This window comes from Oncorhynchus nerka, linkage group LG4 (genome assembly GCF_034236695.1).
Source record: "Oncorhynchus nerka isolate Pitt River linkage group LG4, Oner_Uvic_2.0, whole genome shotgun sequence".
Taxonomy (NCBI): Eukaryota; Metazoa; Chordata; class Actinopteri; order Salmoniformes; family Salmonidae; genus Oncorhynchus; species Oncorhynchus nerka.
Window position 1 is genome coordinate 5,310,420 of NC_088399.1, and position 14,314 is coordinate 5,324,733.

The following is a 14,314-nucleotide window of genomic DNA, read 5'->3' on the forward strand; positions in this document are numbered from 1 at the left end:
GCTACAGACCTATATCTATCCTACCATGCCTTTCTAAGGTCTTCGAAAGCCAAGTAAACAAACAGATTACCGACCATTTCGAATCTCACCATACCTTCTCTGCTATGCAATCTGGTTTCAGAGCTGGTCATGGGTGCACCTCAGCCACGCTCAAGGTGCTTAACGATATCTTAACCGCCATCGATAAGAAACATTACTGTGCAGCCGTATTCATTGATCTGGCCAAGGCTTTCGACTCTGTCAATCACCACATCCTCATCGGCAGACTCGACAGCCTTGGTTTCTCAAATGATTGCCTCGCCTGGTTCACCAACTACTTCTCTGATAGAGTTCAGTGTGTCAAATCGGAGGGTCTGCTGTCCGGACCTCTGGCAGTCTATGGGGGTGCCACAGGGTTCAATTCTTGGACCGACTCTCTTCTCTGTATACATCAATGAGGTCGCTCTTGCTGCTGGTGAGTCTCTGATCCACCTCTACGCAGACGACACCATTCTGTATACTTCCGGCCCTTCTTTGGACACTGTGTTAACAACCCTCCAGGCAAGCTTCAATGCCAATACAACTCTCCTTCCGTGGCCTCCAATTGCTCTTAAATACAAGTAAAACTAAATGCATGCTCTTCAACCGATCGCTACCTGCACCTACCCGCCTGACCAACATCACTACTCTGGACGGCTCTGACTTAGAATACGTGGACAACTACAAATACTTAGGTGTCTGGTTAGACTGTAAACTCTCCTTCCAGACCCACATCAAACATCTCCAATCCAAAGTTAAATCTAGAATTGGCTTCCTATTTCGCAACAAAGCATCCTTCACTCATGCTGCCAAACATACCCTTGTAAAACTGACCATCCTACCAATCCTCGACTTTGGCGATGTCATTTACAAAATAGCCTCCAATACCCTACTCAACAAATTGGATGCAGTCTATCACAGTGCAATCCGTTTTGTCACCAAAGCCCCATATACTACCCACCATTGCGACCTGTACGCTCTCGTTGGCTGGCCCTCGCTTCATACTCGTCGCCAAACCCACTGGACCCATGTCATCTACAAGACCCTGCTAGGTAAAGTCCCCCCTTATCTCAGCTCGCTGGTCACCATAGCATCTCCCACCTGTAGCACGCGCTCCAGCAGGTATATCTCTCTAGTCACCCCCAAAACCAATTCTTTCTTTGGCCGCCTTTCCTTACAGTTCTCTGTTGCCAATGACTGGAACGAACTTCAAAAATCTCTGAAACTGGAAACACTTATCTCCCTCACTAGCTTTAAGCACCAACTGTCAGAGCATCTTACAGATTACTGCACCTGTACATAGCCCACCTATAATTTAGCCCAAACAACTACCTCTTTCCCAACTGTATTTAATTAATTTATTTATTTTGCTCCTTTGCACCCCATTATTTTTTATTTCTACTTTGCACATTCTTCCATTGCAAAACTACCATTCCAGTGTTTTACCTGCTATATTGTATTTACTTTGCCACCATGGCCTTTTTTGCCTTTACCTCCCTTCTCACCTAATGTGCTCACATTGTATACAGACTTGTTTATAATGTATTATTGACTGTATGTTTGTTTTACTCCATGTGTAACTCTGTGTCGTTGTATCTGTCGAATTGCTTTGCTTTATCTTGGCCAGGTCGCAATTGTAAATGAGAACTTGTTCTCAACTTGCCTACCTGGTTAAATAAAGGTGAAATAAAAAATAAAATTATGTTTGTAGATTGATGAGGGGGGAAAACTATTTAATCTGTTTTTAGGATCAGGCTATAACGTTTTTTTTTTTAAGTGGAAAAAGTCAAGGGTGTTAAGGGTGTAAAGCAACTTAACAAAATATATGATTGACCCCAGCAGGAATCATACCCACTATCCTAGAGTGACAAGCTCCTGAAAAGCGATCGACGCAGAACCAAAAGACCAAGGACAACATAAGATAGATATATAGATGGATAGATGAAGAAGAATGTCTACCTGTCCATCTCGGCCGATCTTTACAGGCTTGTGTTCGTTCCACGGGTTGGAAAGGTGAGCCGTTTTAGTGAACGGCAACTCCCGTCTGAAAACATTTAGATTATTCCTTTAAACCGGATCATGGGATGCACAAGTCTTACAACAGATCTGAGATCACAAAAAAATATATATAATAACATTCACATTTCTGGCTGCTACCACAATGCCAGTAAAGACATGAGATACATTCCAAATGACACGCCAAACTCCTTATGTAGTGCACTACTTTAGACCCAAACCTTATGGACCCGGGTCAAAAGGAGTGCACTCTATAGAGAATAGGGTGCCATTTGGAACGCATCTCATGTCTTTGAGGAGAAGCCAGAAGAAGCGTTTACCTGCAGATCCAGTGGATTTTGAACACCCCACCCAGCATCTTGGCGTTCATCCCAGCAGGCAGGACCCAGTGGATGGGAGACCCTCCATGATGGGACTCCGAGGACAGCCTGGCAAAACCTATACACACAGGAGGACAGACCATATTCAGTACACTACGCACGCGCCGACCTCCGCACGGGGCCGATGGAGGCGCGCCGACCTCCGCACGGGGCCGATGGAGCGCGCCGACCTCCGCACGGGGCCGATGGAGCGCGTCGACGGAGCGCGTCGACCTCCGCACGTCGACCTCAAAATAAACTATATTTAGTTGCAATACAATTGATCAACAACAAGAAGCTGTGCGTTCTCTTGATCTGAGATTCGTGTGGAGATATGCCCACCTTCCCATCAAGTTTTTAAAAAATGGACCAATCACAACCTTTTGTGGGAAAAGTGGCGCGCGCTAGTTTTAAAGTCTTATTTGTGCCTTTGATAAATGAGGCCCCGGGTGAAAAGTAGTGCACTATATATATAGGGAATAGGATTAAGACCGTTTACCTTGGAACTTTCCACTCTCCCTGACTGAGAAGACCAGGATGACGCTGCGGGCAGAACGAAAGGCGGCGTTCAGCTTCTTCTCGTTCACAGGCAGAGTGGACCACACCCCCTGGCAAAAACAACATAAAACAGGCAGAGTGGACCACACCCCCTGGCAAAAACAACATAAAACAGGCAGAGTGGACCACACCCCCTGGCAATAACAACCAACAGAAAACAGGCAGAGTGGACCACACCCCCTGGCAATAACAACCAACAGAAAACAGGCAGAGTGGACCACACCCCCTGGCAATAACAACCAACAGAAAACAGGCAGAGTGGACCACACCCCCTGGCAAAAACAACAGAAAACAGCACACTTGTTTGTTTGTGTTCAGCATCAGTCAATATTACCGTACAGATTTTTTTTTTGTTGGAAAAAGACATATAAACAGACAAATAGATTGATGGGGGTCATTTGTGTTTTGTACATTCTATATCAAATGTTTTTATTTTTATAAAAGCTCTTTTCACAACATGCTGAACTGTTATCACAGCCGAGAACCAAGCAGCTGGAAAAGCAGAAGTCAAAGCACAGTGGCTAGGAAATACTCCTTAGAAGAAACCTAGAGAGGAACCAGGCTCTGAGGGGTGACCAGTCCTCTACTGGCTGTACTGGGTAGACCAGAGGAACCAGGCTCTGAGGGGTGACCAGTCCTCTACTGGCTGTACTGGGTAGACCAGAGGAACCAGGCTCTGAGGGGTGACCAGTCCTCTACTGGCTGTACTGGGTAGACCAGAGGAACCAGGCTCTGAGGGGTGACCAGTCCTCTACTGGCTGTACTGGGTAGACCAGAGGAACCAGGCTCTGAGGGGTGACCAGTCTCTACTGGCTGTACTGGGTAGACCAGAGGAACCAGGCTCTGAGGGGTGGCCAGTCCTCTACTGGCTGTACTGGGTAGAGATTGAGAGACTAAGTTAAGATAGAGAAGTGCACCTTAGCCTTGGCCAGGGAGACGTTCTCATGGTTGTTGCTCTTGATCAGGAAGAAGCGTGCGTCTCGTAGGATGTACTTCAGCTTGCTGGTCTGATCCTTGCGGACGGCTCGAACAGAGGAGGATAGCTTCTCATGCTTCTTCTCAGAACCTGGAGGACAAAAAAATGATAAAAAAAAAAAAAAATCACATCATAAAATCCAAAGTAATTACAGCAGCAATGGGTTTCCGTGGCCGAGCAGCGGCACACAAACCTAAGATCACCATGCGCAAAGCCAAGCGTCAGCTGGAGTGGTGTAAAGCTCGTCGCCATTGGACTCTGGACTAGTGGAAACGCGTTCTCTGGTGTGATGAATGACGCTTCACTATCTGGCAGTCCGACGGACAAATCTGGGTTTGGCGGATGCCAGGAGAACGCTACCTGCCTGAATGAATAGTGCCAACTGTAAAGTTTGGTGGAGGAGGAATAATGGTCTGGGGCTGTTTTTCATGGTTCGGGCCCCTTAGTTCCAGTGAAGGGAAATCTTAAATGCTACAGCATACAATGACGTTCTAGATGATTCTGTGCTCCCAACTTTTGGCAACAGTTGAGGGAAGGACCTTTCCTGTTTCAGCATGTGACCCTTGTGCACAATGCGAGGTCCATACAGAAATGGTTTGTCGAGATCTGTGTGGAAGAACTTGACTTGCCTGCACAGAGCCCTGACCTCAACCCCATCGAACACCTTTGGGATGAATTGGAACGCAGACTGTGAGCCAGGCCTAATCGCCCAACATCAGTGCCCGACCTCACTAATGCTCTTGTGGCTGAATGGAAGCAAGTCCCTGCAGCAATGTTCCAACATCTAGTGGAAAGCCTTCCCAGAAGAGTGGAGGTTGTTATAGCAGCAATGTTCCAACATCTAGTGGAAAGCCTTCCCAGAAGAGTGGAGGTTGTTATAGCAGCAATGTTCCAACATCTAGTGGAAAGCCTTCCCAGAAGAGTGGAGGCTGTTATAGCAGCAATGTTCCAACATCTAGTGGAAAGCCTTCCCAGAAGAGTGGAGGCTGTTATAGCAGCAAAGGACCAACTCCATTTTAATGCCCGTGATTTTGGAATGAGATGTTGGATGAGCAGGTGTCCACATTCTTTTTGCTCATGTAGGCATCTGGATTGATGAGAGCCATGTTTCAGAAAGCATGTTGATGAGTTAAGAATGAACGAACACGGCCTTCCTATATAAAAGAACAGGTCGTGTGTGTCATTAGACAGCAGAAAACTAATTATTCCGTTGATATTCACACTGCTTATAGACTATGGGGATATCATTTACATGAATGTAGCTGCCACTGTATTGAAGAGCTCCTGGACACAGTTTATGATAAACACACCAGGCTTTTACGACGGGGCACCAGGTTCAGTACACATCATAGCTTTCTGTATCAGAAAGTAGCCCGGTCCTCTTTGAAAGCTAGATTGATGAATTGCACTGTTTATATAAAGCCCTCCTGCGGTACCTTCATAGGACAGAGATACCAGACCCCGGTTGAGAGATGGCGAACTCTGGAGATACCTTCCATCTCCAACCAGTTAGGTACATCTGCTGTTACATTTTTGGCACCTTACTGGTAGAATAATCTCAAAGGCTCTCTAAATGGGATGAATTGGTGCCTCTGAGACAGTCCAAGGCTCTCTAAATGGGATGGATTGGGTGCCTCTAAGACAGTCCAAGTCTCTCTAAATGGGATGAATTGGTGCCTCTAGGACAGTCCAAGGCTCTCTAAATGGGATGGATTGGTGCCTCTAGGACAGTCCAAGGCTCTCTAAATGGGGTGAATTGGTGCCTCTAAGACAGTCCAAGGCTCTCTAAATGGGATGGATTGGGTGCCTCTGAGACAGTCCAAGGCTCTCTAAATGGGATGGATTGGTGTCTCTAGGACAGTCCAAGGCTCTCTAAATGGGATGGATTGGTGCCTCTAATTAGGCAGTTTCACCCATTTTCTGATACCAGTCATTTCCTTCTTAATCCATGAAGGGAAGTGAACAGATGTCGGGAGAATGGGATGCAACCAGGATAGTGAAAAGAGAAGAAGAAAAGGTTGTTGAGCAGATGTTTTGTTTACCTGAGGCGTCAGATCCAGACCCAGAGTGAACCGACTCCCCCTCAGAGAACGACACTGAATCAGACTGGGAGTCGCTGGCTTCGCTGCGAGTGTCGTAATCCGGCGGTTCGTTCACAACTCTCTGATCCCCCTCCTCCTGTTCATACTCTTCTTCCTCCTCTTCCTCGTCTTCCTCTGGGCCCTTCTCTCCCTCCTCCTCCTCCTCTTCCTCCTCCTCCATCACCTCTTCTCCCTCCATGTTGGATCGGTCCCCCTCGGAGGACTCAGCCGTGCTGCCCGTCTCCTGGTCTGATGCCTCCTCTTCTGCCTCTTCCTTGGAGGAGGTGCTGACCCTGCCAACACTCCCCTCACTGGGACGCATCAGCTTCTAGACAAGAGGAGAACAGAAAGGCATCAGGGTCTGTATCGCAAATTACACCCTATTCCCTATATAGTGCACTACTTTTGGCAAAGGCCATAAGGTTTTGGTAAAAAAGTGGACCATGGGGCTCTGTTCAAAACCAGTGCACTTTAAGTGTTTCCCGTAAGTCAGCCAAATAGAAAAAGCAGCAAGGCAGGGAGTTGTCTTTTGGATATGGACTAGGGCCTGTGACTTCAGTGTGTTGGTTGTTTTGGATATGGACTAGGGCCTATATGACTTCAGTGTGTTGGTTGTTTTGGATATGGACTAGGGCCTATATGACTTCAGTGTGTTGGTTGTTTTGGATATGGACTAGGGCCTATATGACTTCAGTGTGTTGGTTGTTTTGGATATGGACTAGGGCCTATATGGCTTCAGTGTTGGTTGTTTTGGATATGGACTAGGGCCTATATGGCTTCAGTGTTGGTTGTTTTGGATATGGACTAGGGCCCGTATGGCTTCAGTGTGTTGGTTGTTTTGGATATGGACTAGGGCCCATATGACTTCAGTGTGTTGGTTGTTTTGGATATGGACTAGGGCCTATATGACTTCAGTGTGTTGGTTGTTTTGGATATGGACTAGGGCCTATATGACTTCAGTGTGTTGGTTGTTTTGGATATGGACTAGGGCCTATATGACTGCTACTCCAGCCGACTACGACTCCAGTCTCTTTAATAATACCATACAGGTATAATGACATCAGTTTTTATAACCATCAAAATCGTTTTTTCTTTCATTCATATTTTGCACCAGAATGAGGTTCTCCACTACCTATTGTTCCTGCAGTGATGATTCACAATCTTCATCAAAATGATTCTCTCATGTATCTACAGAATATTCACCAAGAAGCAGTAGTAGCTGACCAGTATGCAAATTAGGGAGCCGAATGAACGGCTCTCTCGTCGATGCGATTCGAATAGCTCACCGATTCGATTCACCTAAAAAAAAAAATCAGTTCAAAAAGAGCCGTTCATTCCCAAACAACCAATCACTAGGCTACGCTGACGAGTCACTTCAGCGGTCACTGGCAGGACTCGACACGGTGCTTTGAATACTAGGAAAATACAAGATTTCGTATGATGATTTGGAGGTCGACTTTATTTAGTCAGCAATACACATTTTATAAAAACTAATCAACACACGCTGTTCAGCGGCCAATCAAAGAACCGGAAATTTAAAAAAAAAAAAATAGAATCAAAGGAATCGTAAATAGCCCATGTGCCCCGACGCCAGTGGAGGAAATGAACGTGCCAGAAAACAATAATGGAAGTGGACCTCAACTCATCTTTAAAAGTTATACAACACGGGATGTGGACATTCACTCACAGAAAATGAAGCATCATGCCCTCTCCTCCGTTCATTTATATGGTTGACTGCAGCCAACCACAGCGCACAAAAACAGGTACCGAGAGGCGGGACAGGCTGACAAACCAGCAGTGTTTCCCTGTCGTCGCTGGCTTGGTGACCCGACAGGGGCCTGTCGTCGCTGGCTTGGTGACCCGACAGAGGCCTGTCGTCGCTGGCTTGGTGACCCGACAGAGGGGTGTCGTCGCTGGCTTGGTGACCCGACAGAGGGGTGTCGTCGCTGGCTTGGTGACCCGACAGAGGGGTGTCGTCGCTGGCTTGGTGACCCGACAGGGGCCTGTCGTCGCTGGCTTGGTGACCCGACAGAGGCCTGTCGTCGCTGGCTTGGTGACCCGACAGAGGGGTGTCGTCGCTGGCTTGGTGACCCGACAGAGGCCTGTCGTCGCTGGCTTGGTGACCCGACAGGGGCCTGTCGTCGCTGGCTTGGTGACCCGACAGGGGCCTGTCGTCGCTGGCTTGGTGACCCGACAGAGGGGTGTCGTCGCTGGCTTGGTGACCCGACAGAGGGGTGTCGTCGCTGGCTTGGTGACCCGACAGAGGCCTGTCGTCGCTGGCTTGGTGACCCGACAGGGGCCTGTCGTCGCTGGCTTGGGTGACCCGACAGGGGCCTGTCGTCGCTGGCTTGGTGACCCGACAGAGGCCTGTCTGATCTACAGAGCACTAGAAGATGCATCTCATTTCATTCTAACAAGAAAAGGCTATACTGACTAGCGAAGTGAAAAGACCTGAAAACAGCCCATGCAGATATGCTACAGTAACTTCCCCTCGTGACCCTTAGCGAAGCCACTCCTACCTCTGTGGTTAGCTCGGGCATGAGGGGCTTGATCCTCTGTCTGTCTGGCTCTCTCCTGCGGCCCAGAGGCTTGTCAAGGTGGGTTGTTTTGGGAGGGTCCCCCCTCTGCGCCCCACCAGCTCGGATGGAATGGGTTTTCCGGTCGTCGTAATAATCTTCGGTCTTGTATTCGGAGGGGTGCCGCACCCCCCTGAGGTTGACCAGTTTCTTCCCACCAGCCGAGGGGGCAGATCTTTTAGTGGCCTGTCTGGTGGTGGTGTGAGCCGAGGGCCGGAGACGTTTCAGATCGTGGTCATCCCCTCGGTCATTCTTCCTCTTAGATCCTGTAAGGAGGGAGAAAAAAAAAAGAAGTAATTAAATCTTCAGTATTATGTTCTTAAGTCTCTCTGCCTTGGACGGTCTGTCAGTTTCTCACTTTACGTCTCCCACCGGAGCGGCATCTGGTCTGACATTGTGGCTGCGTTATGTGACAGAAAAATGACATGCACTACCTTTCTAACGTTTGAGGTCACTTAGAAAATGTCCTTGTTTTTTTTTTTAAAGAAAAGCCCATTTTTTTTATCCATTAAAATAACATAAAATTGATCAGAAATACAGTACAGTATATGGTTAATGTTGTAAATGACTATTGTTGCTGGAAATGGCAGATTGTTTATGGAATAGCTACATAGGCGTACAGGGGCACTTTATCAGCAACCATCACTCCTGTGTTCCAATGGCAAGTTGTGTTTCAAGTTCATCATTTTAAAAAGGTTAATTTATCATTAGAAAACCCTTTTGCAATTATGTTAGCACAGCTGAAAACTGTGCTAACAAAATTGTCATAAAGAGTGTAGTTTGAGAAACAGACGCCTCCACAAGTCCTCAACTGGCAGCTTCATTAAATAGTACCCGCAAAACACCAGTCTCAACGTCAACAGTGAAGATGCGACTCCTGGATGCTGGCCTTCTAGGCAGAGTTGCAAAGAAAAAGCCATCTCTCAGACTTACCAATGAAAAGAAAAGATTAAGATGGGCAAAAGAACAGACACACTGGACAGAGGAACTCTGCCTAGAAGGCCAGCATCCCGGAGTCGCCTCTTCACTGTTGACGTTGAGACTGGTGTTTTGCGGGTACTATTTCATGAAGCTGCCAGTTGAGGACTTGTGAGGAGTCGGTTTCTCAAACTAGACACTAATGTACTTGTCCTCTTGTTCAGTTGTGCACCGGGGCCTCCCACTCTTTCTATTCTGGTTAGAGCCAGTTTGCGCTGTTCTGTGAAGGGAGTGGTACACAGCATTGTACGAGATCTTCAGTTTCTTGGCAATTTCTCACATGGAATAGCCTTTATTTCTCAGAACAAGAATAGATTGACGAGTTTCAGAAGAAAGGTCTTTGTTTCTTGCCATTTTGAGTCTGTAATCGAACCCACAAATGCTGATGCTCCAGATACTTAACTAGTCTAAAGGCCTGTTTTTATTTTTTTAATCAGAACCGTTTTCAGCTGTGTTAACATAATTGCAGAATGGTTTTCTAATAATCAATTAGCCTTTTAAAATTATAAACTTAGTGTTAGCTAACCTACGTGCCATTGGAACATGATGGTTGTACAGGCCTCTGTACACTACACCTATGTAGATATTCCATTGGAAAAAAATCAGCCGTTTCCAGCTCAGTCATTTGCAACATCAACAATGTCTACACTGCATTTCTGATCAATTTGATTGTATTTTAAAAATGGACTCTTTTCTTTCAAAAACAAGGACTTTTCTAAAGTGACCCCAAACTTTTGAACGGTGGTGTATTTACCTGGTTTGTTTGATATTAATAGTTAGTACTTACTTAATACTTTTAAAAATAGGACATTACTGTTCTGTTTAATTGTGTTTTCATGGGCTCCACTCTAGTTCCCTGCAGCTAATCTGGGCGTATGGTTACCAGAGATGGCTCGAGCTGACAAATGATCTAAAGACTGCATTACACAGACAAGAATGTGTTTTACTAGAGATAGCTTAGGGGTAGAACAATGCCTCATTGTCTCAATCATCCTCGCATCTGGGAAACTAACCCCGGGGGGGGGGGGGGTGAACCCAGAGTGATTTATGACACCCCAATCTGCCTGGGATTGGTAGAACCAACCACGACTAAGCATTTTTAGTGTTCGCTATATACTCTGCATTTGTGTAAAGGTTAGGTTACTCGGTCCTAAACTCAAGGGTGGGGGTGGGAATTTTAAAAAAACATTTAAAAAATGTTTTTTTTAAAGACCAGCCTCATTATTGCAATTATTAATCTAAATTAAATTTTTAAAAGTACTGTTTGAAGAAATGACCAAATCTCTCTCGGTACCGAATTTCCACGACAGTTATTTAGAGGAAATCGCTCATTTACTGGTTGATCAAAATCTGTTCACTCAATTTTAGTTTATGACAAAAACAAGCACTGAATGGTGTAGGGAACAACTGTACCATCTAAAAATCACTGAAATATGTTTTCACAATGGAGCCCAAAAAATTAAAGTAACTCAAGTTTTGGTCCCCCAGCTTCAAAACAGCTGTAAATTTAAATTTTTTTTTATTTTTTAAGTTTGTTAATGGAAATAAACTCAGCAAAAAAAAGAAATCCTCTCACTGTCAACTGCGTTTATTTTCAGCAAACTTGACGTGTAAATATTTGTATTTACATACAGTTGAAGTCGGAAGTTTAAACACACTTAGGTTGGAGTCATTAAAACTCGTTTTTCAAACACTCCACAAATATCTTGTTAACAAACTACAGCTTTGGCAAGTCAGTTAGGACATCGACTTAGTGTATGACACAAGTCATTTTTCCAACAATTGTTTACAGATTATTTCACTTATAATTCACTGTATCACAATTCCAGTGGGTCAGAAGTTTACATACACTAAGTTGACTGTGCCTTTTAACAGCTCGGAAAATTCCAGAAAAGATAGGCTAATTGACATCATGGGAGTCAATTGGAGGTGTACCTGTGGATGTATTTCAAGGCCTACCTTCAAACTCAGTGCCTCTTTGCTTGACATCATTGGAAAATCTAAAGAAATCAGCCAAGACCTCAGAAAAATAATTGTAGACCTTCACAAGTCTGGTTCATCATTGGGAGTAATTTACAAATGCCTGAAGGTACCACGTTCATCTGTACAAACAATAGTACGCAAGTATAAACACCATGGGACCACGCAGCCGTCACACCGCTCGTAATTTGGTGTGAAAAGTGTAAATAAATCCCAGAACAACAGCAAAGGACCTTGAAGATGCTGGAGGAAACAGGTACAAAAGTAACTATATCCACGAAGCACCATCCCAACCGTGAAGTGGTTGGGATGGGGTTGGCAGCATCATGTTGGGGGTGCTTTGCTGCAGGAGGAACTGGTGCACTTCACAAAATAGATGGCATCATGAGGTAGTAAAATTATCTGGATATATTGAAGCAACATCTCAAGACATCAGTCAGGAAGTTAAAGCTTGGTCGCAAATGGGTCTTCCAAATGGACAATGACCCCAAGCATTCTTCCAAAGTTGTGGCAAAATAGCTTAAGGAAAACAAAGTCAAGGTATTGGAGTGGCCATCACAAAGCCCTGACCTCAATCCTATAGAAAATGTGTGGGCAGAACTGAAAAAGTGTGTGTGAGCGAGGAGGCCTTACAAACCTGACTCAGTTACACCAGCCCTGTCAGGAGGAATGGGCCAAAATTCACCCAACTTAACCTTTTGTGACTAGGGGGCAGTATTTTCATTTTTGGAAAAATAACGTTCCCGTAGTAAACGGGATATTTTGTCAGGACAAGATGCTAGAATATGCATATAATTGACAGCTTAGGATAAAAAACACTAAAGTTTCCAAAAATATAAAAAATATTGTCTGTGAGTATAACAGAACTGATGTTGCAGGCGAAAGCCTGAGAAAAATCCAAACAGGAAGGGACTCTTATTTAGATCCTCAGCGTCCCTATTGAGCAGTGAATGGGCTATCAACCAGTTTACTTTTTCTATGGCTTCCCTAATGTGTCTAGTGTCACAATACATAGTTTCAGGCTTTTATTTTGAAAAATGAGCCCGAACGTCAACATTGTGTCAGTGGTCAGCTGAAGTCTCTCTCAGAGTGTTTGGTGCGTAAAGGACAAATGCGGCCATTGTTTCTCTCTCTCCTAAGAAGCCACCAGTCCCGGTTTATATATTATCGAATAGATATTTGAAAAACACCTTGAGGATTGATTATAAACAACGTTTGCCATGTTTCTGTCGATATTATTGGAATTTTGAATATTTTTCGGCGTTTTCGTGACTGCCATTTCCGGGCGATTTCTCAGCCAAACGTGAAGAACAAACGGAGCTATTTCGCCTACAAAAATTATATTTTGGGGAAAAAAGGAACATTTGCTAGCTAACTGGGAGTCTCGTGAGTGAAAACATCCGAAGCTCATCAAAGGTAAACAATTTAATTTGATTGCTTTTCTGATTTCCGTGACCAAGTTACCTGCTGCTAGCTGGACAACATGCTATGCTAGGCTATCGATAAACTTACACAAATGCTTGTCTAGCTTTGGCTGTAAAGCATATTGAAAATCTGAGATGACAGGGTGATTAACAAAAGGCTAAGCTGTGTCTCAATATATTTCATTTGTGATTTTCATGAATAGGAATATTTTCTAGGAATATTTATGTCCGTTGCGTTATGCTAATTAGTGTCAGTCGACGCTCCCGCACCCGGGATGGGGAGTCACTAATCAAGGAGGAGGGTCCGTCATGGTCTGGGGCGGTAGGTCACAGCATCATCGGACTGAGCTTGTTGTCATTGCAGGCAATCTCAACGCTGTGCGTTACAGGGAAGACATCCTCCTCCCTCATGTCGTACCCTTCCTGCAGGCTCATCCTGACATGACCCTCCAGCATGACAATGCCAGCAGCCATACTGCTCGTTTTATGTATGATTTCCTGCAACACAAATACTATCCAGGCAAAAGTTTCCCCCAGTTTCCTTTGGAGAGAAACAAACTGGAAAAGAAAGCAGCCAACAAGAAATGAAATGACCATCCTGATAGATTTATGTGATGCTTTATATTTTGATTGTGTTGTTTTCTTGGTGGTGGAGAGGACGGTGAGGAATGTGAAGACAGTCTGAGAAGAGAGGAGCTCCAGCTACATGTCATGTACTGCCCTCTTCCCGGACGTGGTCCGGTTTCAACTAGACTGGGCAGAGGGCAGATAGTCTGTATGGTGTTGTGTGGGTGAGCGGTTTTGAGGGGAACGTTGTGAACAGAGTGCCCCATAGGGGCGGTGGGGTGATGGTATGGACCGGCATAAGCCACGGACAACGAACACAATGGCGTTTTTATCGATGGCAATTTAAATGAGACGAGGCCCGGTGTCCTGTTATTCATCCGCCGCCATCACCTCATGTTTCAGCATGATAATGCACAACCCCATGTCTCAAGGATCTGTACACAATTCCGGGAACCCGAAAATGTCCCAGCTCTTCTATGGCCTGCATACTCATCAGATTTGTCACCCATTGAGCATGTTTGGGATGCTCTGGATCGACATGTACAACCGCGTTCCAATTCCCGCAGCTTTGCACAGCCATTGAAGAGGAGTGGGGCAACATTCCACAATCAACAGCCTGATCAACTCTATGCGAAGGAGATGTGTCATGCTGCATGAGGCAAATGGTGGTAACACCAGATACTGACTGGTTTTCTGATCCACAACCCCCTACCCTTTTTTTAAAGGTATGTGTCCAACAGATGCATATCTGTATTCCCAGTCGCGAAATCCATAGATTGGT

General features: G+C 45.4%; 1 protein-coding gene across 2 annotated transcripts in view; it reads right to left on the minus strand.

The window, feature by feature from the left end:
* The window catches only part of LOC115124788 (YTH domain-containing protein 1), a 37,676-nt gene that overhangs the window by 18,139 nt on the left and 5,223 nt on the right, over positions 1-14,314 (minus strand). For both annotated transcript variants that reach the window (XM_029654259.2, XM_029654258.2), the window contains exons 3-8: positions 8,528-8,850; positions 5,970-6,336; positions 3,869-4,017; positions 2,893-3,001; positions 2,355-2,472; positions 1,978-2,062 (exon numbers count right to left, since the gene is read on the minus strand). In XM_029654259.2, the coding sequence (XP_029510119.1) occupies positions 1,978-2,062; positions 2,355-2,472; positions 2,893-3,001; positions 3,869-4,017; positions 5,970-6,336; positions 8,528-8,850 (1,151 nt within the window). The remainder of the gene's footprint in view (positions 1-1,977; positions 2,063-2,354; positions 2,473-2,892; positions 3,002-3,868; positions 4,018-5,969; positions 6,337-8,527; positions 8,851-14,314) is intronic.